General features: G+C 40.9%; 1 protein-coding gene across 2 annotated transcripts in view; it reads right to left on the minus strand.

Annotated features, from left to right (window-relative positions):
* Positions 1 to 1,001: 1,001 nt before the first annotated feature.
* ACTN2 (actinin alpha 2) overlaps positions 1,002 to 25,311 on the minus strand; it is an 86,824-nt gene continuing 62,514 nt past the window's right edge. For both annotated transcript variants that reach the window (XM_049789041.1, XM_049789040.1), the window contains exons 12-21: positions 22,139 to 22,289; positions 18,576 to 18,684; positions 16,670 to 16,810; positions 14,887 to 15,069; positions 9,827 to 9,961; positions 8,804 to 8,983; positions 8,021 to 8,167; positions 6,217 to 6,282; positions 5,190 to 5,348; positions 1,002 to 1,372 (exon numbers count right to left, since the gene is read on the minus strand). In XM_049789041.1, coding sequence (XP_049644998.1) covers positions 1,214 to 1,372; positions 5,190 to 5,348; positions 6,217 to 6,282; positions 8,021 to 8,167; positions 8,804 to 8,983; positions 9,827 to 9,961; positions 14,887 to 15,069; positions 16,670 to 16,810; positions 18,576 to 18,684; positions 22,139 to 22,289 — 1,430 coding nt within the window. In that variant the 3' untranslated portion in view covers positions 1,002 to 1,213. The remainder of the gene's footprint in view (positions 1,373 to 5,189; positions 5,349 to 6,216; positions 6,283 to 8,020; positions 8,168 to 8,803; positions 8,984 to 9,826; positions 9,962 to 14,886; positions 15,070 to 16,669; positions 16,811 to 18,575; positions 18,685 to 22,138; positions 22,290 to 25,311) is intronic.

Below are 25,311 nucleotides of genomic sequence, written 5' to 3' on the forward strand. Positions count from 1 at the left end.
GGCCAAGCCAAATGCTTACTGAAAGTTCTAGACAAGAAACAACTCACCCAAAGATATTAAAGGCTCTGCAATGGAGAAACTGACCTTGACTGTTGAGGGTTCATCCTCACCATATCATTAAACTAGAAGCATGAAGAAGTTATACCTAGAGAGCTATACTGGGTCTGGTTTCTGATTTGCCTCCTGAAACAAACTATTATTATAGACACCTGTTTATGTAAAAACAGAGCACATATAATCAACTTCTGAGAACTTCTACTCACTAAAAAGCTCCAGAAAAAGCACAAAACCTGAAATCAATAAATAACCTAGTAAAAAACTCACTTTACCTGTGATTCTACCTTCTGCTCTGGCAATTATACTGACTTCCCTGTATCCTGAGGTCCCTACTTAGGAGGAGAAATAAGGCATTGAAACCGCTAATTGGATTACGAATCCTAACCTACAAAGAGCCAACTAGTATCCCTCAATTTTTTTAAAAAAAAGTTTTAAATATCTTTTGAGTAATCTGTTTTTATCCCCTGGATACTAAATTCAATGAAAGAAATGATAATATAATTTATACTAAATACAGCTGATCTTTGGATAGCCAAGAAAGTTAAATTCTAATGTCTCTAAATATATTCCCCTAAGGAGAGTCACATAAGCATATTAAATATGAATAATTTTTTGGGGGGTCACACCCAGCAGTGCTCAGGGGTTACTCCTGACTCTATGTTCCTGGCAGGCTCCGGGGTCCATATGGGATGCCAGGATTTGAACCACCGACCTTCTGCATGCAAGGTAAATGCCTTACCTCCATGCTATCTCTCCGGCCCCGAAGAATATTTTTAAAATAGCAAATATTTAGTAAGTTAGCCAATTTTTCTCTCCTGGACTTAAATCTTCAAATTTTCCCATTTCAAAATTTTCCTTATGCCCTGAAAAGTTTCTACTTCTAAACTACTGAAGTAATCTGTTCAGTTTTTGCAAAGAAACAAATAATCTGGTATTTTATCACATTCAGCTAAAAATTCAGAACCTATCAAAGAACATCGTCACATACTGAAGAAACTGAATTTCAGCCAGGGTGCATTGCCAGCATTTACACAGCTGTAATTTTTTTTTTTAAATCTCTCTTAACTTAATAAGGCTTGTCAAAGTTTCCAAGAAATCAACCGTGACCTCAGCTTTTATTGCGTTCTAAGGGATCAACAATTACAGAACTTGGGCATCACAGATCACTCTCGCCGTAGAGTGCAGAGGAGAAGGCGGTGTAATCTAGAGCACCAGGCACGCTGCCTGGGCCTGAGTAGGCAGGCATCCTCTTGATGCAGTACTGGGCCTGGTCTGGTGGCAACTCTCGACGTAGCTCGTCTGCCAGGATGTATGGCTGGAAAAAAATGCAAGTGTTTGCAAAATTGGTCACAGAAAACAGGTGGAATATAAACAATGCGACTTTCCCATAATGCATTTGTTTAACTTTTAAGGAGGAGTAGAAGAAGAGATTCTGGTTGATGTTATACTATGCAACCCCAAAAAAGCCAAGCAGATCTACTGGTCTGCTGATCATCTTTTTTTTTTTTTTTTTTTTTTTTTGGTTTTTGGGCCACACCCGTTTGATGCTCAGGGGTTACTCCTGGCTATGAGCTCAGAAATCGCCCCTGGCTTGGGGAGACCATATGGGACGCCGGGGGATCGAACCGCGGTCTGTCCTACGCTAGCGCTTGTAAGGCAGACACCTTACCTCTAGCGCCACCTTCCCGGCCCCCTGCTGATCATCTTTTGACCAACAGGAAATGTAACAAGCTTCATTAGGCAAAGGAAGCAACACCATCAATATTTCTCAAACTAGGTCAAAGTACGCATGGTAAATACTAGGGCCTAAATAGACAACATAAAAGCAAAGGGACAATCTATTTCTATCACACACAAATTAGAACATAAGAATATTTAACTTGATATAATTTATGTAATTTGGGGGAATGGTAAATGTATGTGATTTTCAAAAATAAACATATATGTACTATTTGTTGTTGCTGTTGATTTTTTTGGGGGGGCATACTCATTGATTCTCGGGAGTTATGCCTGACAGGCTCAGGGAAATATGGATGCTGGGGATTGAATCTAGGTTGGTCACATGAAAACACTCTACCCACTGGTGCTATTACTCTCAAAAATCGCTCCTACTTTAGGGGACCATATGGGATGCTGGGGATCGAACCAAGTCTGTTCTGGGTCAGCCACATATAAGGCAAGCTCCCTGCTGCTGTGCTATGGCTCTGGCCCCAAGGTAGTTTATTTTATTTAATATATTGTTCTTGTCTTGGGAATACACCTGATAATTCTTAGGGCTTATTCATGACTCTGAGATGAGGGATCACTCCTAGAGGATTAAAGGTCCATATGACATGGCAGGGATAAAACTCAGATACAATCTTTCCAGTCTTCTTATTTGATATTTTAAGATAATAAATATATGCATACTGATTTAATATCTTGAATTTCTTTCCTCCCAGCCTATAACACAGGTTAAAAGAATCATAGTTCAAATTGAATTTATATAGTTATTTTTATTGTTTGGGAAACATAATTAAATAATTCTACACTTGCTAATAAAATTCCTACCTAATTTCCATGGTACATGTATTGAAACACTTGCCAATTTTACTTTCGATTCTTTGTTTGGGGGTCACACCCAGCAGTGCTCAGGGCTGACTCCTGGCTCTGCATTCACGGATCACTCCTGAATGATCATTCAGGAATGCAGGAGATTAAACCTGGGTAGGCCACATGCAAGGCAAACACCTGACCCACTGTACTATTGTTCCAGCCCCACTTGTCAATATTTTTTCGCATTTTTTTAAATTTTTATTTTGATCATAATGGCTTACATATCTTTCACAGGACTGAATTACTTACTATATTTAACTTTTCTCCATGACTGGGTTACCAATCTTTAACAGTTTTTCAGTTCCATAACATCTAACTGCAGTTTCTTTTTGCTTGTTTGCTTTGCTTTTGTTTTGAAGTCATAGCTTGCAGAATTTGTTTGTTCGTTTTGGTTTTGGGGCCACACCCAGTGATGTTCAGGGGTTACTCCTGGCTATGCGCTCAGAAGTTGCTCCTGGCTTGGAGGACCATATGGGACACCAGGTATCAAACCCAAGCCCATCCTGAGTCAGCCGTGTGCAAGACAAATGCCCTACCACTGTGCTATTGCTCTGCCCGCCCCCCCCCTTTTGATCTTTTGGCTTGCAGAGTTAGAGGGCTACTCTTGCCATGCTAGGGAGTCACTCCTGAGGGTGTTACCAGAGATGGCAGAGATGGAACCTAGGCCTCCTGGATGCAAAGCCTGCACTCAGCCCTTTGATTTACTCTCTGGTTTCTTTATTTTTGAGTCATAGCTTACCAATCTAGAATTTAAAATGTAGCTGAACTAGTATAAAACTAACAAACCAAAAATTAACAAAAAACAAAGTTCTACAAAATATGCACCCTGGATTCCTTCTATAAAACTCTCTGTAAAGTTCCAGCACAAATGGCAGAAATAGAAAGATTATTTCTTTCGTTCTGGGGACACCATGATTATATATATGTGCTGCTTTTTGTTTTCTTTTGTTTTATTTCTAGGGCAATATCTGATGGTGTTCAGGGATTACTCCTAGCAGTGTCTAGGAGACCATATGGGGAAGCAACCTACTAACTACTAACTACTAACCTACTATGACTCTTGTCTCTGTGCTGCTTTTTTTTTCTTCTAATTTTTTTTTTTTTTTTTGTGGTTTTTGGGTCACACCCGGCAGTGCTCAGGGGTTACTCCTGGCTCCATGCTCAGAAATTGCTCCTGGCAGGCACGGGGGACCATATGGGACGCCGGGATTCGAACCGATGACCTTCTGCATGAAAGGCAAACGCTTTACCTCCATGCTATCTCTCCGGCCCCTTTTCCTTCTAATTTTAAACTTGCAATCAAAGAAAGATAAAACAGAACCCATGTACAATTACTTTGTCCCTCAAGACCCCAGATTGTAGTACATTATAAATTTTCTTAGCAGTACACAAAGCAATCTAAAGCCATAAAATTTATTAACTCCTTAAATTAGAAGACATAGTAGTTTTTTACATTTCCATGCACATGCATATTAGTCCAAGTTAACCTCAAAAGTTCAAGTGGGTTTTTTTTTAAGGTTTAGAGTCAAAGGAGCACAGCAAAAATGGTGTTAGAGTGGCAATTATCGTTTGCATAGGCCCACCAAAGTATGGGGGACATGGAAAGGAAAAGCCTTGACTTAAATACAAGAAGACCCTACCCCTGAAGTTTCCTGATATAAGACCAATTCTAGGCTCCAGGCAAACTAGTTTGTCCAATCCAGGTCATTGTCTGTAGTGCCAATACAATTTTATTTTCACACAGTCTCTGTTATTGGTATCATGTTTCTGTATTGAAGATCCTGGAATCTGTATATCCTACATTGAAGTCAGGATGGTGCAGAGCGTCCTCTAATTTCAACTCACAATTAAAGGGCAATGCAGAAAGCCCTGTGCTGCTTTGTTGGTTGTTTTGGGGACCAGACCTAGTAGTGATCAGTTCTGGCACTGCTTGGGGAGCTGCTTGATATGCTGAGGGCTGATTCTGGGTGGGCTGCATATAAGACACAAACCTTGCCTGCTGCTATTATCTCTCCAGCTCATGTGCTGCTCTTTAATTATTTTTTTTTTTATTTAATTCTTTTTGGACCACACCTGACAGTGCTCAGGGTTTACTCCTGTTTCTGTGCTTAGGGATTACTTCTGGTAAAATCAGGGTACCAGATAATGTACCTGGGTTGACTGCTTGCAAGGCAAACAACCTACTCCAGGTCACTTAAATCAATGTTGACATAGAAAAAGCAGTAGGCTCTAACTGACTTTCACTTGTAGCGCTGAAAAGAGGCACAGACCCAGAAGCCAGAGAGCTCAGCAGGGCCGACCCCTAATCCCCTGGCTTCAGGGTTTATCTACCTATTCCAAGACCCCTCCCAGGAATGGGCGGGGTCTTACAGGTAAGGTCACACCTAATATTCAGTTCCCAAGACCCCTCCCAGAAATGGGTGGGTCTCAGGTAGCTACACCTAAATCCAGGGTGGAGTTACATAGCGCCATTTCCTTTTCATTAGAATAACAGAAGGAACTACTGCAAGCACAGAAACCAATCTGCCAATACAGACCTTATCAGACGCCAGGATCCGGAAGGAGGCTATGACCTGTTCAGCTGTGTCAGTATCAGCCGTCTCTCGAGTCATGAAGTCAATGAAGGACTGGAAGGTGACTGTGCCCTGTCCATTGGGGTCCACCAAGGTCATAATGCGGGCAAATTCGGCTTCACCCTGAGGTCAGGTTACAAAAAAATTCTTATTTCATCAGGTAACTCTCAACACTGCTACTTTCTTACTTTTCCATGCTGCCATGCAAACTTGTATCTCCCCTCCATTTCATTGGAGTCTTTGAAACTGACTCCACTTAAGGGGACTAAATGTATTTTATATGAAATGTATTTTATTAGGCAACTACATCCTCTTTCCCTGCATCAAATGTTTTTAAATGTTTTTAAAAGTTGTCAAAGGTTCCCAAGTGTCAGAACTTCTTAGTGACCTATCTGGCTCCAAGATTTACATAAAAAATGTTTTTGTTTGTTTTGGGGACTACCCAGCAGTACTCAGGGCCTATTTCTGACTCTGTGCCCCAAATCAGTCAAATGGTATAGTACCTGAGCTACATATCAATAAAGCTATTACAAAGTTCTAAGAAAAGCTTATGTTTTCTGTTTTTACTAGAAATAAAATATAACCAATTAAATAAATAAAATTATATACTCTAGTTCTAAAATTACTTTTATACAATGGCTGGTTGACCTGCAAAATAATATCCTACAGAGTGAGAAAGCAGCAATCCCAATGTGCCACTATACTTGAAACTCCTTGTTACCTATCATATCAATCCTAATTCAACAAAATAGCAAATCTTAATAAAATTTCATTTTTTGTGGGGGGGGCAGGGGTCACACCTGGCAGCCCTCAGGGGTTACTCCTGGCTCTGAGCTCAGAAATTGCCCCTGGCAGGCACGGGGGACCATATGGAATGCCAGGATTCAAACCACCATTCTAGGTTGGCTGCATGAAAGGCAAATGCCCTACTACTGTACTATCTCTCCGGCCCCTAATCTTAGTAAAATTTCAATTCAATTTCAATTCTTACCAAATCATAGCCCATGGAAATCAAGCAGGCTCTGAAGTCCTCATGATCCATCAGTCCATTCTTCCTCTGATAATAAATACAAATACAAATAAATACAAAGAACAGAGAAAGGACACTTGGAGACTTGCTAAGGGGAACATGAAGGTCACTCACTACTTTATAGGCAAGATGGAACCAAACAGGGACTGCGGCAAAATTATTTCTTAAAAACTAAATTAAAAAACTATAGAAAAGAAAGGATACTTCATAAAGCAGCAGAGAATAACCAAGAAAAATTAGTTATCCAGGATCTAAATACTACCACCCAATGAGGATAGAACATACTGGAAGTGCTCTGAGAATGGAGGATATTTTCCTGGGGTTACACAACCCCCTCCCAGATGTCAATAGTCCTCGTATTCAAATAGCCAGCAATTATCCTACAACCATTCTCAGGCTACTAAGAACAATGTGAAAGAAAACTCCATTGGATGAGGGCTTCTGTAGCTAAGGGAAGGCCTGGTGAAGAGAAACACCCAAATCCTATGGAAACCTGATATGATGAAATGCAGAGCTATGCTGGATAGTAAAAGGCTGAAGATTTTCCTCAGGGTTTTGAAAGAGCAGCTATGGATTAAGCATCAGTATACATCAGTATAAATTTAAAATCTGGAAGACACTTTTATTATTGGCCCAGCCAATAATTCAATATATTAAGTGTACTTGGCCATAAAAACATTAGTTCTGCTAATGTTATTTTTTTTTTTCATTTGGGGCTAACCTATAGAGCTCAGAGACTACTCCTTAGGCATTGCTTGAAGGTCACTTTCAGTGATATTATGGTGCAGGGAAGAAAACTTTTTATATCTTACTATGGCAATTATCATCTTTCTTTTTTGGTTGTACTTTCCTGAAAATACCTCAGTTGTTTTGCTGAGTAAAAAATTAAATTAAAAAAGCATTTGGTCAAATTTTACCAGGTACTTTGCCTAAAGAGAAACATTACACTAAGAAAAGCTACATTAGAGTTCAGCATTTCAGTCTTCAAAAGATGACTGAGATCCAACAACCATTTTTTGTGTTGTTTTGGGGCCCTAGTTGTTAGTTGTCAGAGTTTACTCCTGGATCTACATTCAGGAATCACTCCTGGAGGGTTTGGGGAACTGTTTGGGACACCAAGGATCAAACTTGGGTTGGCCGCATGCAAGCAAGCACCCTACCCTCTGTACTATAGCTTTGGCCTGACAACTATCATTCTTGTACTTAGGATAAATATAACTTTGCTAACAACTACAAAGGCATTTGTTCAATAATCTGAAAAATCCAGTATACAAACCTAGACTTGTTACTAGGTTTGTATGAGCAAAATCAGAGTTTGGCACTTCACCCTATCTTCCTTGAACATTAAATCACCCTGCTTTTGAAGGGCACTAAGATCTTCAGCTAACAGTCTGAATGTTATTTCCAATACTTTTAAATTCTATTTCATATTTGCTTGGTATCTTTGGGTTAGTACTCAGGATTACTCCTAGCATGCTGTTTGGATGTCACTCCTGGCAATATATGTGGTGCCAGGGATTGAATCCAAGTTTCCAGCATGCAAAAATATGTCTTCCAGTTATCTGAGTTAACTCCATGTCCCTCCTATATATATGTATGTATATATATATATGCATATATAAATATATTGGAGGAGAAGCTGGGTCACACTTGGTACTCAGGAAACCATGCAGTGATTGAACCATGGTCGTCTCATGCATGGTATGCCCCTTAATGTTGTATCCTCTCCCTAGACCCTCAATACATTAAAATAAGAGCCACGTACCCTGTCAAAGTGGTTAAAGGAGGCTCTGAACTCATTCATCTGTTCCTGAGTGATGCCCTTCGCATCTCTGGTGAGGATCTGGGTCTCCACTTCATTGATGGTTCTGGCGATGGTTGTCAACAGTAACTCCCATCCAACACGAATGTGCTAACAAAAGGAAAAGGAGATAATCAGCTCTTTCTCTCTAGCACAACAATTTTGCTTTTATATATTCAAAGCAGGAGAGTTGATCCAAAAGGAGAAAATAAATAATGCTTACTAGAGTCTTTCCCTCTATTTTTTTTTCCTTTTGCAAGAGCCTAAAATAGCTATTCAAAAGTGAGAGCATATTTTTAATAGTGACAAATGGCACATGGTGGATAAAATACATTCATTCGGTAGATGTATGATCTAGTTCTTATTAGGTGTGTCTTTCCATTTACCAAGTGGCACGAGGGGCCCTGAACTACAGTTGATTATACTTGATTATATATGCTGGCTCCCAGGGAGATCAAATTGGGCCAAATTGGTAGATATGTAACAGCCCAATTTGTAGTATGTCCTGTGAAGTGCATTGAATTCAATGTGATGATGATAACAGTGATGATAATAGTAATGAACAGGGCTTGATATGATTCACAAAAGCCTTTTCATACACAGTGACCAGAATAGTTCAGAGATCCCTACCTTTCATACTTGTAGAACTTCCCAGATAAGAGTTAAGGGTGGGAAAATGATCACTGAGCAGGTGAAATGATCTTAAATTAGAAATAACAGTCACACAGGCATGCCTGGCAGCCCTACCTCCATAGTGTAATTGGTGTGCTTGTTGTCAAAGACCAGAGCCTCCTGGATGAGCTGATGATCGCCTTCCAGCTTGTCAATGTTGTTCTTATAGTTAATGATGTTGTGTTCATACTGCTTCAGCTGATTCATCTGGTCTTCCAGGGCTCCAGTGATCTGGATGGAGCTCCTTGCAATTTCCTAATGGAGGCAGGAATAGGAGATTACAAGGGGAGTGGTCCAAAGGGAACTAAAGAGCTGTCACTCCTACTCTGCTTTAGATCTCAAAATGGAAGATACCACCTTCTTGGGGTGCTACAACAGTTTATGGAGAGATATCATACGGGGTACTTTCTGTTTGCTTAAAGAAGATAGATTTCGGGCCCGGAGAGATAGCACAGCGGCGTTTGCCTTGCAAGCAGCCGATCCAGGACCAAAGGTGGTTGGTTCGAATCCCGGTGTCCCATATGGTCCCCTGTGCCTGCCAGGAGCTATTTCTGAGCAGACAGCCAGACACACCGCTGGGTGTGCCCCCCCTCAAAAAAAAAAGATAGATTTGGGTGAGGGTACTTGGTGGGGGGAGGCACTAAGTGATTTTATTTTCTGAAAAGGGAGCTGTAGACCAACTATAGAAAAATTCTGCTCTGGAGAAAGGGAGAAAACATTAACTAAGATCTGTCTTCTTTCAGTGACCCCTGCTGCATCACATAGACACATGCTTTTCTCTCTCACTCTTTTTCTCTCCCTCCCTCTCTCTCTCTTCTTCCCTCTCTCTCTCTCTCTCTCTCTCTCTCTCTCTCTCTCTCTCTCTCTCTCTCTCACACACACACACACACACACACACACATTTAAACACAGTAACAGTTGTTTGTAAGTGCACACAGGCTACAAAAGCACAGAAAGTGCAAAGAGTAGATCTAGAGTGGTACTTGCACAGCTACTGATGGGTGACAAGAAGCTACAGAATAAGTGGTACAGATGTTGAGTCAACTCAGGAACTAATTTTGAGGCTTCCAATCTCTTGCAAACCATTTACTAACCTACCTCCATCTTGTTCTGAATCCAGGGCCCAACAGCATTGGCCTGTGCAGCAAACTGACGTCGCAGGCGCTCATTGGTGTGCTGTCGGGCCAGCTCCTCCTGCAGGGACTGATCTCGGATAGGCACCAGCTGTTTCACCTGTCAGCCCCAAAATAATGAAGGTTAGAGGCAGCCTTGAACCAGGATAAACCCAAAACTAAAATAATAGTTGAAAAGGTGGCAAAAGGTCAGGAGAAAAGGAGGAAGAAGAACAGAGGCACAAGGAGTGCACAGCTACTCTAGGAATTCAAAAGACAGCCCCCTTCAGGTTGGCCTATTACTGGAGGCCTGCAGTTGTGGGCAAGTCTATCTCAGGGACAGTCAGAAACTCTGGTGTGCAGTTTCTGGAAGAGTCTACAGACTCCAGAGATTTGCAAAGTTGATGAAGAAAATCTCTAATGAGTGGTCTTTTCCTTTTTACTATGAATGTGGGTGGTACTTAGAAGTACTGAAACTTTACCATGGTAGAAACCTCAGACATTTTCACAAAGCAGGCATTTGCTTTCTACTCAAAACAATCATCCCTAATTCAAAGTGATTAGGTTAGCAGCTACATGTTGCCCTCCCTCCCTCCCTCCCTTGCTCCCTCCCTCCCTCGCTCCCTCCTTTCCTTCCTTCCTTCCTTCCTTCCTTCCTTCCTTCCTTCCTTCCTTCCTTCCTTCCTTCCTTCCTTCCTTCCTTCCTTCCTTCCTTCCTTCCTTCCTTCCTTCCTTCCTTTCTTCCTTCCTTCCTTCCTTCCTTCCTTTCTTCCTTTTCTTTTTTTTTTTGCTGCTTTTGCTTTTGTTTTGGAAAGCTACACCCAATAGTGTTCAGGCCTTTGCTCCTGGCTAGAAGTTGCTTCTGAAGATGTAAATAGTGATGCACACATCTAAATTGCTATATCTCAACTGAAATAGCTGAAGAACTATGAAAAATAAAATTATGGTAACATGGGCGTTGTTTGCCTTGCAAGCAGCCGATCCAGGACCAAAGGTGTTTGGTTCGAATTCCGGTGTCCCATATGGTCCCCCCGTGCCTGCCAGGAGCTATTTCTGAGCAGACAGCCAGGAGTAACCCCTGAGCACCGCCAGGTGTGGCCCAAAAAAACAAACAAAAAAATTATGGTAACTTTAAAAGCTATTAAAAACTATTTATTGTTTTTTTTGTTTTATTTAGGGGCCACAATATGCAATGCTCAGGTTTCCTGCTTGAGAAGCATGTATTCCAACCTCCAGAGTCATCCCTTTTGTCCCTGATAACTATATTTAAATATTTTTCCTTTGTAACAAGTTTTTGTTTGGTTTTTGGGCCATACCCATTGGTGCTCAGGGCTAATTTCTGGTGGGACTCTGGGACCATATAGGTTGCCAGGGCTCAAACCTGGGTTGGCCACCTGCAAGGCAAATATTTTGCCCCTAGCCCCTGTAACTAATATTTTTAATGAATTTACAAAATAGTATTACAGGAAGTTTTCAAAGATTTCTCGAGACTATCAAAGAGATGTAAAACACAGTAAGTTAGCAAGTTAGGGATCTGAGCTCAGTGCCTCTGTGATGCTGGAACACAGGAAAGGATTGTACTTGGCAAAAAAAAGGGGGGAGGGGCCAGAGAGATAGCATGGAGTCAAGGCGTTTGCCTTTCTTACAGAAGGTCGGTGGTTCGAATCCCGGCAGCCCATATGACCCCTGAGCCTGCCAAGAGCAATTTCTGAGCGTAGAGCCAGGAGTAACCCCTGAGCACTGCCGGGTGTGAACCCCCCCCCCCCAAAAAAAAAGACAGGATTGTACTTGGCAAATATACCATCTATCTAGCTATACTCTCTGCTCTTCCAGGGGTGAGCTCTGTTCTCTTTGAATCATCAAACAGAAAACTACTTCATAAATCTTTGTGTGTGTGTGTGTGTGTGTGTGTGTGTGTGTGTGTGTGTGTGTATGTGTGAGTGTATCTAGCAAAATTGCTGTTAAACATTATTCTTCAATGATTTTTAGAAAAATTCATGTGGCCCGTTTGCTTTATATTTTCCATGACAGGGAAAAAAAGGTTTGTCTCCTTTTAAAAAGTGAAAGGAAAAATATCTTCCCTATACAAGGAAACTACTGAAGTCAGACAATAGCACAGTGGGAAGGGCACTTGCCTTGCAACTGCCATCCTGGGTTTGATTCTTGGCATCCCATATGGTCCCCTAAGCACTGCCAGGAATGATCCCTGAACTTAGGTCACATGTTTCTTTCCCTTTTCAACTTGGCTTTCAGAAGACCCGAGCTAAACTTAAAGCTCAACTGAAATCACTAACTATAAACACTCTTCTTCCTACACTTGTTTTTCTTTTCTCTTTTGCATATTTGTAATTAACTGATGAGTGTAATATGTCTTTTAAGAAATCAGGTCAGATATCCTTAGAGGACATAGTCCTAAATAGTATGTATTAGACTGTAATACATAGTTAAGGCATCAACTCAATATGCTCATACGCCTCATGCTGAAATAAATGTGCTATATTGTATGCCATGAACTTAACTTTTTCTTAAGAATGAGACAAAAAGGCCCAAATGAACTCATTTTGGCTGTGAGTCACATTTGTGGATAGTTTCTCAGAAATTAAGAGGCATCAGACAAAATTTTCTAAGAAACGTTTTTTGCATCAAAAATTCACAGGTAAGGGGCCGGAGCGATAGTGCAGTGGTAGGGTATTTGCCTTGCACACAGCTGATCCAGGAGGGACCTGGGTTCGATCCCCGGCATCCCATATGACCCCCCAAGCCAGGAGCGATTTCTGAGTGCATAGTCAAAAGTAATCCCTGAGTATCACCAGATGTGGCCCAACCCCTCCCCCATAAAATTCACAGGTAGGGCAAGCTATCCCAAATTCTAAATTTGTTTCTGTTTTTGTTTGTTTGTTTTTGTTTGTTTTGCCACACCTGGCAGTATTCAGGGTTTACTCCTGGTACTTCATTCAGAAGTTACTTCTGGTTACTCCTGGCAGGCTCTGGGGATTTTTTTGAATGCCTGGGACAGAACTGGGGTTGTTCATATACAAGGCAAACACCCTACACGCTGGCCCCCATATTCTAAAACTTCTAAGAAAAGTACTAATAGTGAATTCATTTCACCAAACCTGTCTATTGTGATTGTGTAATTGTGATATTAGTGTCATAACTTGATTTTATTTCAGAAAAAATAATTTCATTTTTTTTGAGCCACAACCAGTGGCACTCAGGGGTTATTCCTGGCTCTGCACTCAGAAATCGCTCCTGGCAGGTTCAGGGAATTGAACTCAGGTCTATACTGGGGTTGGCCACACCCTACTGCTGTGCTATCTCTCTGGCCCCTGAAAAAAATTTAAGGCAAGTCATATATATATTCTTATTTTGTTTTTTGGTTGTTGTTGTTGTTGTTGTTGTTGTTGGGCCAAACCTGGTGATGCTCAGTGTTACTTCTGGCTATGTACTCAGAGATCACTCCTGGCTTGGGGGACCATATAAGACACTGGGATTCAAACCATCATCCATCCTGGATTGGCTGCGTGCAAGGCAAATGCCCTACCACTGTGCTATTGCTCCAGCCCCAGCAATCATATATATTCTTTCATACAAACCACAGATGCTCCAGAATGGCATTTTATAAAGAGTTGAACATATTCAGGAGCCTGAGAGACAGAGCAGTAGGCAGATCACTTGTCTTCCACATAATAAACCCAGGTTCAGTCCCTAGCACCTCATATGATCCCCTGAACACCATCGAAAGTGATTCCTGAGTGAAAAGCCAGCAGTAATTTCTGAGCAGTACCGATGTGCCCCTCAAAAATAATAACAACAGAAAAAGAGTTAAGCATATTTCAAATGGAACAAAGAAAGTCTATTTATCAATGGTGTTGAGAAAAATTGTTCAGTTTTATGTAAAAAAAGAATTCATACCTTTTTCTTACACCATAAACAAAAGTCAACTCTAAATGGATTAAGACATCAATATTAGACCTGAATCCATAAAGTAGACAAGGAAAATAATAGGTACCACCTTTATGACACTATAGCAAGAGTCATTTTCAAAGACTCAAAGCCATTGGACAAGCAAATGGAAGCAAAAATAAACAAATGGGACTACATCAAATTAAGAAACTTCTGCACCATAAAAGTAATGTTGACCAGAATAAAAAGACACCCCATACACTGAGAAAGAATATTTTCCTGCCACTCATCTGACAAAGGGTTACTATCCGAGATAAGTATAAGACACTTGTAAAAATTAACAAGAAAGTAACAACCAATCCCATCAAAAATAGAGATAAGAGATGAACAGAAAGTTTCTCAAAGAAGATATACAAATGGCCAACAAGTACACAAAAATTGCTTTGCATCACTATCATTAGAGAAATGCTAATCAAAACAATGAGATATCACCTCACATCAGTGAAACTGGCACACCTCAAAAACTAAAAACCAGTGTTGTTGGGAATATGAGATAAAAAAAAAAACCCTCATCCTCTGCTGTGGGGAATGTCAACTGGTTCAGTTTTTATGGAAAACAATATGAATACCTCTCAAAAAGATAAAAATTGAGCTTCCATATGACTTAGCAATTCCATTCTAGGCAACTATCCAAATGGCCCAAAATTCTATTCAGAGAAGACATTTTTGTTGCAGCAAAATATGGACATAACTAAGTGCCCAAGAACAGATGTCCAGAAAAAGAAATTACAGTGTATATATATATATACACACTAGAATATTACTTGGCTATAAGAAAAGACAAAAACATTTAATTTGCTGTAGAGAGCATTATGCTGTGTGAAGTCAGCCAGAAGGAGAGGGGCAGATACAAAATCATCTCTTCTCTTGTCTGCATGAGATATTACAAAGCCCAGAAGGAATAACAAAATGCCAAAAGCAACATAATCACTGGTTTACATGTGAGGTGAGGAGAAGGCCTATTGAGGCAGGAAGGGGTTGGGGCTGGGGCTGAGATAACAATGAAGGGAAACAGATCCCAGGCATTTTACATATTCCATCAATCTTGGCTTCAAGAATCCCACTCCATCAATACCTCACCTTGTCCCACTTGTTCCGGAGTTCATCCATGGTGACAGTACTGTAGGGATTGCTTGAGCTGATTCTGATGCTATAACTCTGAATAACCTTCTCCACCTCATTCTGGATGGCCATGATGGACTGCCGTTCCCCATCCGCCTCTGGCAAAGTGGCTTTGAACTGCTCGTGAGCCGTGATCAAACTCTAAACCAGAGACACAAGCAGAGAAAATGCCAGTTTACTTCAGTGTCTGTTTCACAGACTTCAACAGTCCCTTCTGTACTGTCTAGCAAACTGCCTTTACAACTGCAGATATCTTTCAAGGAAGACACGCTTGATGTCTCAAAAAAGCAATTTGATCTTTAAAAATTAAGTTCAGCAACTATGGCAAAAGGATGACAGGATTACTGATGACTATTAATAAAAAAATCTCCTAAAATTGTTCTGAATGTTCTTTTTTTATTAATTCACTATGATTTACGAAGTTAGCCATAGATGATATTTATATAATTATTCATAGTTGAGTTTTGGACGCACAATATTCTAGCACTGATCCCACCATCAGTGTCTTCTTCCCTTCATCAATGTTCCCAAGTTCCCTCCTTGTCTCTCATCTTGACAGGCACCATTTCAAGTTTGGTTGCTCAAATTTGGGTTTCATGGTTTCACTTTTGTTGATTGATTCTGTGGTTTGGATATTCAGCTCAGTATTTCCTAAACAGCACTAATATGCCTGAATCCTCTTGACCTCTCCTCCATTACTTTTCACCTGTCTCTGTCTCTGTTTCTGTTACTCTGTCTGTCTGTCTCTCTCCTGCAATCTATTTCTTTTCTTTTCTCTTCTGTTGTAACACTGGTTCTAGATTACAGAAATAAAAATGCCTAGAAAGGAGAGAAATAGAGGGGGCAAGCAAGAAAGGAGAGAAATAGAGGGGGCAAGCAAGAAAGGAGGTTTGGAAATAACATAGGGGCAAGGACCTTGGGCCCTTCTGTGGTGGAGAGGCAAAGTATCTGCATGTACCTAAACTAACCACTGCAAACATGGAATGCAAACTATGGCAAATGAACTTAAAATGGTCTTTGGAGGAAGCAAATTACTGTAAGAGAGATGAAAGGAATTGGATGAAACTTGTGGGGATGGAGAACACTAGGACTGTGCTGGAGAGAAGCTGACAATCTAGTGAAGTGTGTGGTGCTATAATGTGTTTATTATGAAACTTTACCATTATCAGTATTGTAAAAGATGCCCGAAATAAAATTGAAAATATGGTATGTGTCAAGGAGTCAGGTTGAAACTTGGGAGGGAACTTGGGGTGGAGAGATGGGGGGATAGTGTGATTAAAGGTGAGAACATTGTAATGCCTGAAAACCCATTGTGAACAACTATGTAAATTATAGTGTCTAAATTCTAAAAAATATTTTAATAGTTTGTTTTTATTATTTTAAGTACCAATTTAGAGCTAATAGTCTATTTGTTGTTTGTTTGTTTGTTTGTTTGGCCATATCTAGCAGTGCTCAGGGATACTCCTGGATCTGCACTTGAAAATTAGTCCTAGCAGGCTCAGGGAACCAAATGAGACGACAAGGATTGAATCAGGTTGGTCCTTTATAAAGCAAATGCCCCACCTGCTGTAATATCACTCTAGCCCCCATTCTACATTTATCTTATAGTAAAAGCAAAATAAATAAATGAATAAATAAATAAATAAATAAGTTAATAAAATCCCAAAAATGTAACCTCTAAATAAAATATAACAAAATTCATTTCCAGTGAGACAAGAACACTGATCTGGGGTCTTGCTACCTGGATTTCTTCAATACTATGGACAATAAACATGTCCTGCAGGTCCTCCATGGCACCCTCCATCCAGTTGTTGAAGGGAGCGGCTCTCTTGGCAAATTCCAGATGAAGCTGATCAATGGTTTCTAGTAGCTTCTCAGTTCTCTGGAAATTAGTTAAATAAAAGCAAGTATTATTATCTTAAGTTACATAAAATTTCTTCCAAAATGTCAGGATTCATAGTCCAGAGAAATAAACTATGGACTGGCGATTATTTCATCACGGTAATCTGTATGTATTAACAGACAGACAAAATATTAAGTTAAATCTTGTAGGTTTCTAAACTACTTTCTTTTTTTTAAAATTTTTTATTGGGACCACTGTGAATTACAAGACCTTACAGTTGAATTTCAGGAACATAGTGACAGTCAGTTAAGGCCATTCCCACACTAGTGTTGACGTCCGTCCACCAGAATTCCCAGCATGCATCTGTACCTCCACTCTTAGTCCTGGGTTAACAAGTATAACAGGTCCATTTTGTGTTTAGCTTGTTATAGTTTGGGTCTCTTGATTCTATTTTCATTGACTTTGGATTGGTTATTTAGTTGGGACCTTTTATTTTTCCCACCCAATGCACCTGAGACCACTTAGCCCCTGGGCCCTGTCCACTTTTTTTTCTCAGTTTGTAGAAAGACATAGAAATATGAGGTAAAACAAAGTGATTCATGCTGAACTATTTTCTGAACCAAGTAAGACTTAATAACATTCAGTACAACTAGTACATGCCTCTTTTTTGAAAATTGAGATTCCATAGCTGACAGTGCTGTACTGATCTGAGTGCCTAATTCTGGTTGATAACAGAAGAGTCAGAACATCTTCTCTTTCATTTTTATATGTAAACATTGTGCATAAATAATGCAACCTTCCCCAAGGTCACATGGCTGCACTTTACTTTTTCACTCAGTATTTAATAAGGAGCTCCTCTTTGACTTTGGGCATATGCAGGCACAAGGCTTCAAGCAACAGACAATGGTACTCTACTTGTTTCTTAAGGCATTCTGTGTTTGTAAATTTTCCATACTTGTATTTATTTTTTTTCTCCTGTTCTAAAATATTTAAGCTGTTTCTATTACATATCTGATCCATTCTCTCTCTTGACTGGTTTTGGAATGGAAGAGATGGAACCCAGGTTCTCCTACACTGAAGAATAAGTTCTACCATCCTATTGCTGAGTTATGTGGCATTTTGTAACATTTCTTTGGCATGTAAAATCATGTGTAAAAGCCATTTAGCAGCAGGAAACTGGATATCATGTTTTTAAAAATTGCCATCAGGATCAGGGGGATAAATTACTAAGAAAACTGGTAGTAATTTCTTTCCTTCTTATTGTATGGTGAACAATAATTAGCCATGAGCCATGTCTTGTTGCTGAGGGAAAAACAAATTTGACCTTGATCAGGTCAAATTCAGCCTGGTTCTTTTCTAAAGATGCTGGGGCCTGGGGAGGTATAGTTTCCTTCACTCATCTCAGATTTGGTTCTTCCCAATTTCCTAACTCAGCTACAGCTCAACTGACCTTTATGGAAGAGTTTTTGGAAATTCACTGAAATTACAACTGAGAGAAAATGAATTGAAACCGAAAATCTCAGGATCCTGTTTTGTTTTCTTTTTTTCCCTTGAAGGCAAACATATGCTTCACCTCTGTATGAATAAATGAAAATGCAAAACTCCCAACTTTCCATTTTCTTCTTTCTCCTCCTCTGTATGTTTCATTTTCCTCTTTCTCTTCCTTGGTATGTTCTCCTTAAAGTGTCCTTTCTTGCTTCATAAACCACGTCATGGGAAAATAGGAAACTAATACTAGTAACTTAATTAATGAGCCTCTCTGAAAATATTTCATGTCAACAGGTGGTTGGAAGAGTTCACTCACTTCGAGGGCCTCTCTCCTCTTCTGAGTAAGTGTTCCCAGTCTGTCCCACTGGTCACAAATTTTCTGGCACCGGTCATTGACATTCACAGCATCGTGATAGTCCAGTTCACTATAAGAAGTACAAAATAAAGGTCAAGTTTCCCAGACAAGAGGAGGAAAATTAAGTCTGGGCTGAAAACAAACAAAAAATAGTATTGAAGCTGATGGCAAAAGTGTAGGGTAATTCAGGGCTTTGTTTGTCATCGTCATCCTTGCAAATAGTCACAATTCTTTGACCTAGTTTTACTAACTCAAGAATACATGAAATGCTTGCTGGCACACAGCCTTTTAATGAAAGAAAACCCCTGTCTTCTCCATGCCTTTAACGAAATTTTTTCTCCCTTCATGTCTTGGCCAGGCCCAGAGAGGAATTATTTTTAAGAGGTGATGTACCTGTAAGTAAAACCAACTAACTGTCTTAGAGGACAGTCCCCAGGGCCCTGCTGCAACCACAGTGACTAGACCATTCAAGGGAGTCAGGAAATAAGGGGGAGAGAGAGTATCAGCTTGCATCCCATTGTGACCTTGGCTGCTTTGGAAGGACATGGCCTCAAGGCAAGCTGTGACTGCAGTCCTGAAATTTCTAAAGCCAGTCTTTAAGTTGAGCACAGAAAGATTCTACTGTTTTGTTTTGCTTTTGTTTTGGGGCCACATCTAGTAATGCTCAGGGTTACTCCTGACTCTGTGCCCAGGAATTACTCCTCGTGATGCTAAGGGTGTCGTATTGGATGCTGAGGGTCAAACCTAGGTGTGCTGCATGCAAGGCAGACACCCTACCCTCTGTCCTCTCTCTTCAGTATAGATTCAACTTTCTGGTGGGTTGCATAGTTGTATGATACTGATGTGACAAACAAAAACATATGAAATCACTTGTCCTCATCAACTTTGGCTATGTAAACTATATGTATGCTGGGAAAAATATTTTCCATTTCCCATGAGAGAAAATTCTCATTTAGGGTAACATAGTTACTCCAGGTAGAAAAAAAGTGAATACTATATAAAATATGATCATCCTTTTTTGTTGAGAGTCATAGAGGTATAAAGTCATCATCAGGAAATTTTTGGAGGGACCATACTCAGTGATGCTCAGGGGTTACTTCAGGCTTTCTACTCAGAAAATAGTCCTGGCAGTGTTCAGAGACCACTTGGAATGTCAAGAACCAAATCTAAATGTGAGAAATCAAATCTAATCAAAGCTAAATAAAAAATGTGGCTGGCCACATGCATGTTTTTTTCTTAAAAACCAATCCAAGATTAAGTGATTTTTAGGTAAGCCTTTTATATCCTTCCAAGTCCATTTTCTTTAGTTGTTTTTTTTTTTTTTTACATTGAGTGTTTTATAATTAAAGAATCATCACTGTACAGCCAGGATGTTGCTTTACTGTATCAAAATAGCACCACCAGGGGTCAGAGCCATATTACAGTGGGGAAGGTACTTGCCTTACATGCAGCTGCCCCAAATTTAATCTCCGGTATGCCATATAGTCCCTGAGTCTTCCAGGACTGATCCCTAAGCACAGAGCATAGAGTAACCCTAAGCACCAGCATACTGCAAAATTAGTAAGGTTCGGGGCTGGAGAGATAGCATGGAGGTAAGGCGTTTGCCTTTTATGCAGAAGGTCATCGGTTCAAATTCTGGCATCCCATATGGTTCCCGTGCCTGCCAGGAGCAATTTCTGAGCATGGAGCTAGGAGTAACCCCTGAGAACTGCCGGATGTGACCCAAAACCAAAACAAAACAAAAAGATAGTAAGGTTCACTTGATACCTTACATCTACAACTATTCATCACTACCAATGAATGTCAATGGGAAGATCACTAATTATTTTTACCTAAATCCAAGGAGAAATGTAAGCAAATTACATTACATAAGGCTTAAGATGACAGTGTTATCTTTGAAGGCCCTGTTTTTTTTAATAACTAGTTTTTAGCCACAAATCATGTCTAGAACTCTGATTACAATATCTAGTGCCTATCCTGACAATAAGAGGGCATGTGGAAAAGATACATATAGTTCTCATCTGTGATCATCAGAAAGTTGAGACATTTTCTTCTTAGTAGCATTGTGACAAGAAGTCTTTCTATTACTGCGACTAAGATCTGTGTTCAGGGATATGGGATGCAAAGGATCAAATCCAGAATATCTATGAACAAGGCAAGTGCTTTATTTACTGCTGTACCAGTGCTCAGGTAATGGGAATCTCATAATATAACATATAGAAAATTAATCTTGGTTTTCAAAAGTAATTTTTCAGCTATCAACTGGGTTGAGCACATGCTCTGCATACAGAAGGCTTGGGTTCAATCTCCAGCACCATCTGGTTCCCCAAACATTACCAGGAGCAACTGACAACCACACTGGGGAGAAGCCTTTGAGCACTGTCACGTGTGGCCCAAAAGCAAAAAATATTAAAAACTTTTAAAAATGCAGATATCAACTATAGTGCCAGGGAAAGGTATGGTAAGTCAAAGATTTATTTATCATGAGACCAATGATCTTTTTGTTGTTGTTTTTGGGCCACCCCCAGCGGTGCTCAAAAGCTCTATACTCCTGGCTCTACAATAAGAAGTCATTCCTGGCAGGCTCAGGGGACCATATGCGATGCTGGGGATCAAACCCAGGTCCTTACCAGGTTGGCCATGTGCAAGGCAAACACCTTACTGCTGTGCTATCACTCTGGCCACAAACAAATGATCTTAAAGACTGAAGGGAGGCCATACCCAAAGGCAGCCATAGTCACAGGCAACAACTCCGAGCAGAAAAGACTAAGAAATTCCCACTAGTGTTTAGACCAACTTGGGTTCCACAGCATGCTAGTAGCTTCCATAAAATAAAAAATGAGGAAAATTTCCATACTTAGTCCTCTTTCTCTCGGAAGTGAAATTGCCTCTGCTGGGGCAACAGATGGATCCTGCTTGATGGGATGAAACAAGGATTCTAATCAAAAACCCTAAGGCTGAAGTCAGTTCATCTGTTGCAAATTAGAAGGACAAGAACAGGAGACATAGTATAAAGGTAGGGCACTTGCCTTTCACGGGGCTACATATGGTCCTGGCACTTACTACTTATGGTCCCATGAGTACAAGCTGCAGTGATCCCTGAGTGCAGAGCCAGAGAAATTCCTGAGTAGCTCTGTGTGTGGTCCCTGAAATACACACACACACACACACACACACACACACACACACACACACACACACACACCAGCAAACTAGAGAAAGATCTCAAAGAGCCGATTATTTGCTATGCATGCAAGAAAACCTGGGTTTAATTCCTGGCCTTGTATGGTCCTACACATCGCCAGGAGTGACCCACAACCACACAGCCAGAACACCCCTCAGCACTTCCAGGTGTGGCCTCAAACCAAAAAAATGAATTACCCAAAGGCACAAAATGAACCAATTGCAATTTCATCACAGTCCTCTAGCTTGGGTCTCTGTAAACTGAGCACAGGAAGGGACAGATGAGCCTCCCAAGCCCTCTGGGGGGAACCCTGGCATTGGAGCTCTGAGGCAGCACCTACTTGAGCTCCTGCGCGATGGCGGCTATCTGCTCCACCCGGTCCTGGTGCGCAGCCAGGTCACTCTCGAAAGCCTCGTGTTTCCGCAGGAGAGCCCGGATTTCGGTCAGCGATGCGGACTCATAATCCTTCTGCAGCAAAATCTGTTCTTTGCCTGCAAAGGTTGCAGCGAAGAGGTGTGAAGACTGAAATGTCACACTTTGGCTTCTGGAGACACCAATTCTCCCAGTGACTTTACATTTCCAAAGAAGCCAGAGAAGGAGGTGGGTAGGAGAGTATCAAAGAAGAGGAGGCAATATTTCAACTGGAGTCCAGGCTATTACACTGCTCAAGGTGTACTAAAATCCCTATGTTCTTTTTTCCTTTCCTTTTTTTTTTCTTTCTTTTTTTCTTTTTAAGGTTTTTGGATCACAGTCAGCAGCACTCAGGGGTTACTCCTGGCTCTGCATTCAGAAATCGCTCCTGGCAGGCTCGGGGGACCATATGGGATGCTGGGGATTGAACCAGGGTTGTCCTGGTCTGCCGTGTGCAAGGCAAATATCTTACTGCTGTGCTATGGCTCCGGCCCCCTCTCTACTTTCTGATGTGTTCTCTAAACTCTGCCCCCAGCAAGAGGGGGAAGTTGGGAAAGCAAGTTGAATACATACTATACAGTTCTTCTGTTTTTTCTGTTTGTTTGCTTGTTTTTTGGTTTTGGGGTCACACCCGGCAGTGCTCAGGTGTTCCTCCTGGCTCTATGTTCAGAAATAGCTCCTGGCAGGCACAGGGGACCATATGGGATGCCAGGATTCGAACCACCATCCTTCTGTGTGCAAGGCAAATGTCCTACCTCCATGCTATCTCTCCAGCCCCAAATCTTTTGTTTGAAAGCTTTACTATGTGTGTTTAAATATAGTTGCATCCCCTGCCCCACTGGTAATATAAGATATTTTTTCTTCAAACCTCTACCTCAAAATTATTGGGAGAGCAAGAGGGGGGTGTCACACTTGGCAGAACTTGTGAGAAGTTACTTGAACTCTGTGCTCAGAAGTCACTTCTGTTGGTGCTCAATAGACCATGCAGTGCCAAGAAATGAACCTAGCATGCAAGAGACCATTTGAGCTATCTCTTCAGCCTTTACAAAATTGCCAGGGGAGGGGGCCACATCCAGTGGTGCTCAGGTGTAGTAGCACAGATAACTTACACTCAGGGTTTTTTTCTGGCTCTGCATTCAGGGATCACATTTGGTGGGGCTCAGAAACCATATGGGGTTTAAAACCTGGTTCAGCGGTATGCAAGGCAACAAAGCTGTACTATCTCACTGTTCATTTTTCTTTTCTCTTTCTTTCTTTCTTTCTTTCTTTCTTTCTTTCTTTCTTTCTTTCTTTCTTTCTTTCTTTCTTTCTTTCTTTCTTTCTTTCTTTCTTTCTTTTTCTTTCTTTCTTTCTTTCTTTCTTTTTCTTTCTTTCTTTTCTTTCTTTCTTTCTTTCTCTCTCCCTCCCTCTCTCCCTCCCTCCCTCCTTTCTTTCTTTCTTTCTTTCTTTCTTTCTTTCTTTCTTTCTTTCTTTCTTTCTTTCTTTCTTTCTTTCTTTCTTTCTTTCTTTCTTTCTTTCTTTCTTTCTTTCTTTCTTTCTTTCTTTCTTTTTCTTTCCCCTTCCTTCCTTCCTTCCTTCCTTCCTTCCTTCCTTCCTTCCTTCCTTCCTTCCTTCCTTCCTTCCTTCCTTCCTTCCTTCCTTCCTTCCTTCCTTCCTTCCTTCCTTCTCTCTCTCTCTCTCTTTGATTTTGGGCCACATTTCTAACTATGCACTCAGAAATCACTCCTGGCTTGGGGAACCATATGGGATGCCGGGGATTGAACCCAGATCCATCCTGGGTCAGCCAATTGCAAGACAAATGCTCTACTGCTGGCTATCGCTTTGGCCCCATGGTCATTTTGTTTGTTTGTTTTTTGGGGGATCACATCTGGCAGCGCTCAGGGGTTACTCCTGGCTCCATACTCAGAAATCGCTCCTGGCAGGCTCAGGGGACCCTATGGGATGCCAGGATTCAAACCACCATCCTTCTGCATGCAAGGCAAATGCCTTACCTCTATGCTATCAGCCCTGGTCATTTTTCTTAAATCAAGCAACTGCTGTGGTAATAACTGAATGCACACTAATTTGATCGGTGATAATATTTATAAATTGAATTTTGTAAGGCTAGAAATGGAAGGCAGATGTTCACATATTTAACAATGACAACACAGGATTTACTATGTGCCAGATACTGATTTAAGTACTTTATAAATATGAACTCATTAAATATCCATACCTAGAATGGGGCCAAGAAGTGATAAAACAGGCCAAAAAGATATTTGCATTGCATGTGGCTGACTCCTATTCGAACTCTGATACCACATATGGTGGTCCTCCCTGCCCCCCCCCAATTTTAAGGGTCATTTCTAAGAACAATCAGAAATAATCCTTGAGGGGCCAGAGCAGTGGTGCAAGTGGTAGGGCATTTACCTTGCATGCACTAACCTAGAATGGAGTGTGGTTCAATCCCCTGGTATCCCATATGGTCCCCCAAGCCAGGAGCAATTTCTGAGTGCATAGCCAGGAGTAACCCCTGAGCGTCACTGGGTGTGCCACCAAAAAAGAAAGAGTCCTTGAGCAACACCAAGTATATCTCCCACCCTCCCCCAAAAGAAAAATCCTCTGATGGGCTGGAAATATAGAGGCTAGTAGGTATTGGATCAAAGTCAGGTCCATTTCCTAAGTGGAAAATGTATTGCTTTGTGGCATCTTTGTAGCAGAAGTTGGTATCTGGGCCAGGCTTGTCTGACCTGAGTTAGTGAATAAACAGGTATTAAGGAAATCAAACAGAGGGAACAAAAGTGGGAATGCATGAGAAGGCCAGGGCAAGAGATAAGGATAGAAAACTTATTTCCAGAACTGTTTTATGAAAAACTAAAATACACCATTTGCTTGACTGGAAAACATATCTTCATACTCACTCCTGAAATGCAGTGCAGAGACAGCAGAGCAAAGAGAAGTGAGGACACCTTGTCCACAAGGTTCCAGGGAACACAATTAGCAGTAAATGTTAAGCTTGGCTTTGTCTGCAGATCAATCTGATACACTATACTCTGCAAATAGGGGTCAAGTGCAATATTATACAGATTAAAGTGCTTGCCTTGCATGTGGCAGACCCAGATT

This window comes from Suncus etruscus, chromosome 15, assembly GCF_024139225.1.
Source record: "Suncus etruscus isolate mSunEtr1 chromosome 15, mSunEtr1.pri.cur, whole genome shotgun sequence".
Lineage (NCBI taxonomy): Eukaryota > Metazoa > Chordata > Mammalia > Eulipotyphla > Soricidae > Suncus > Suncus etruscus.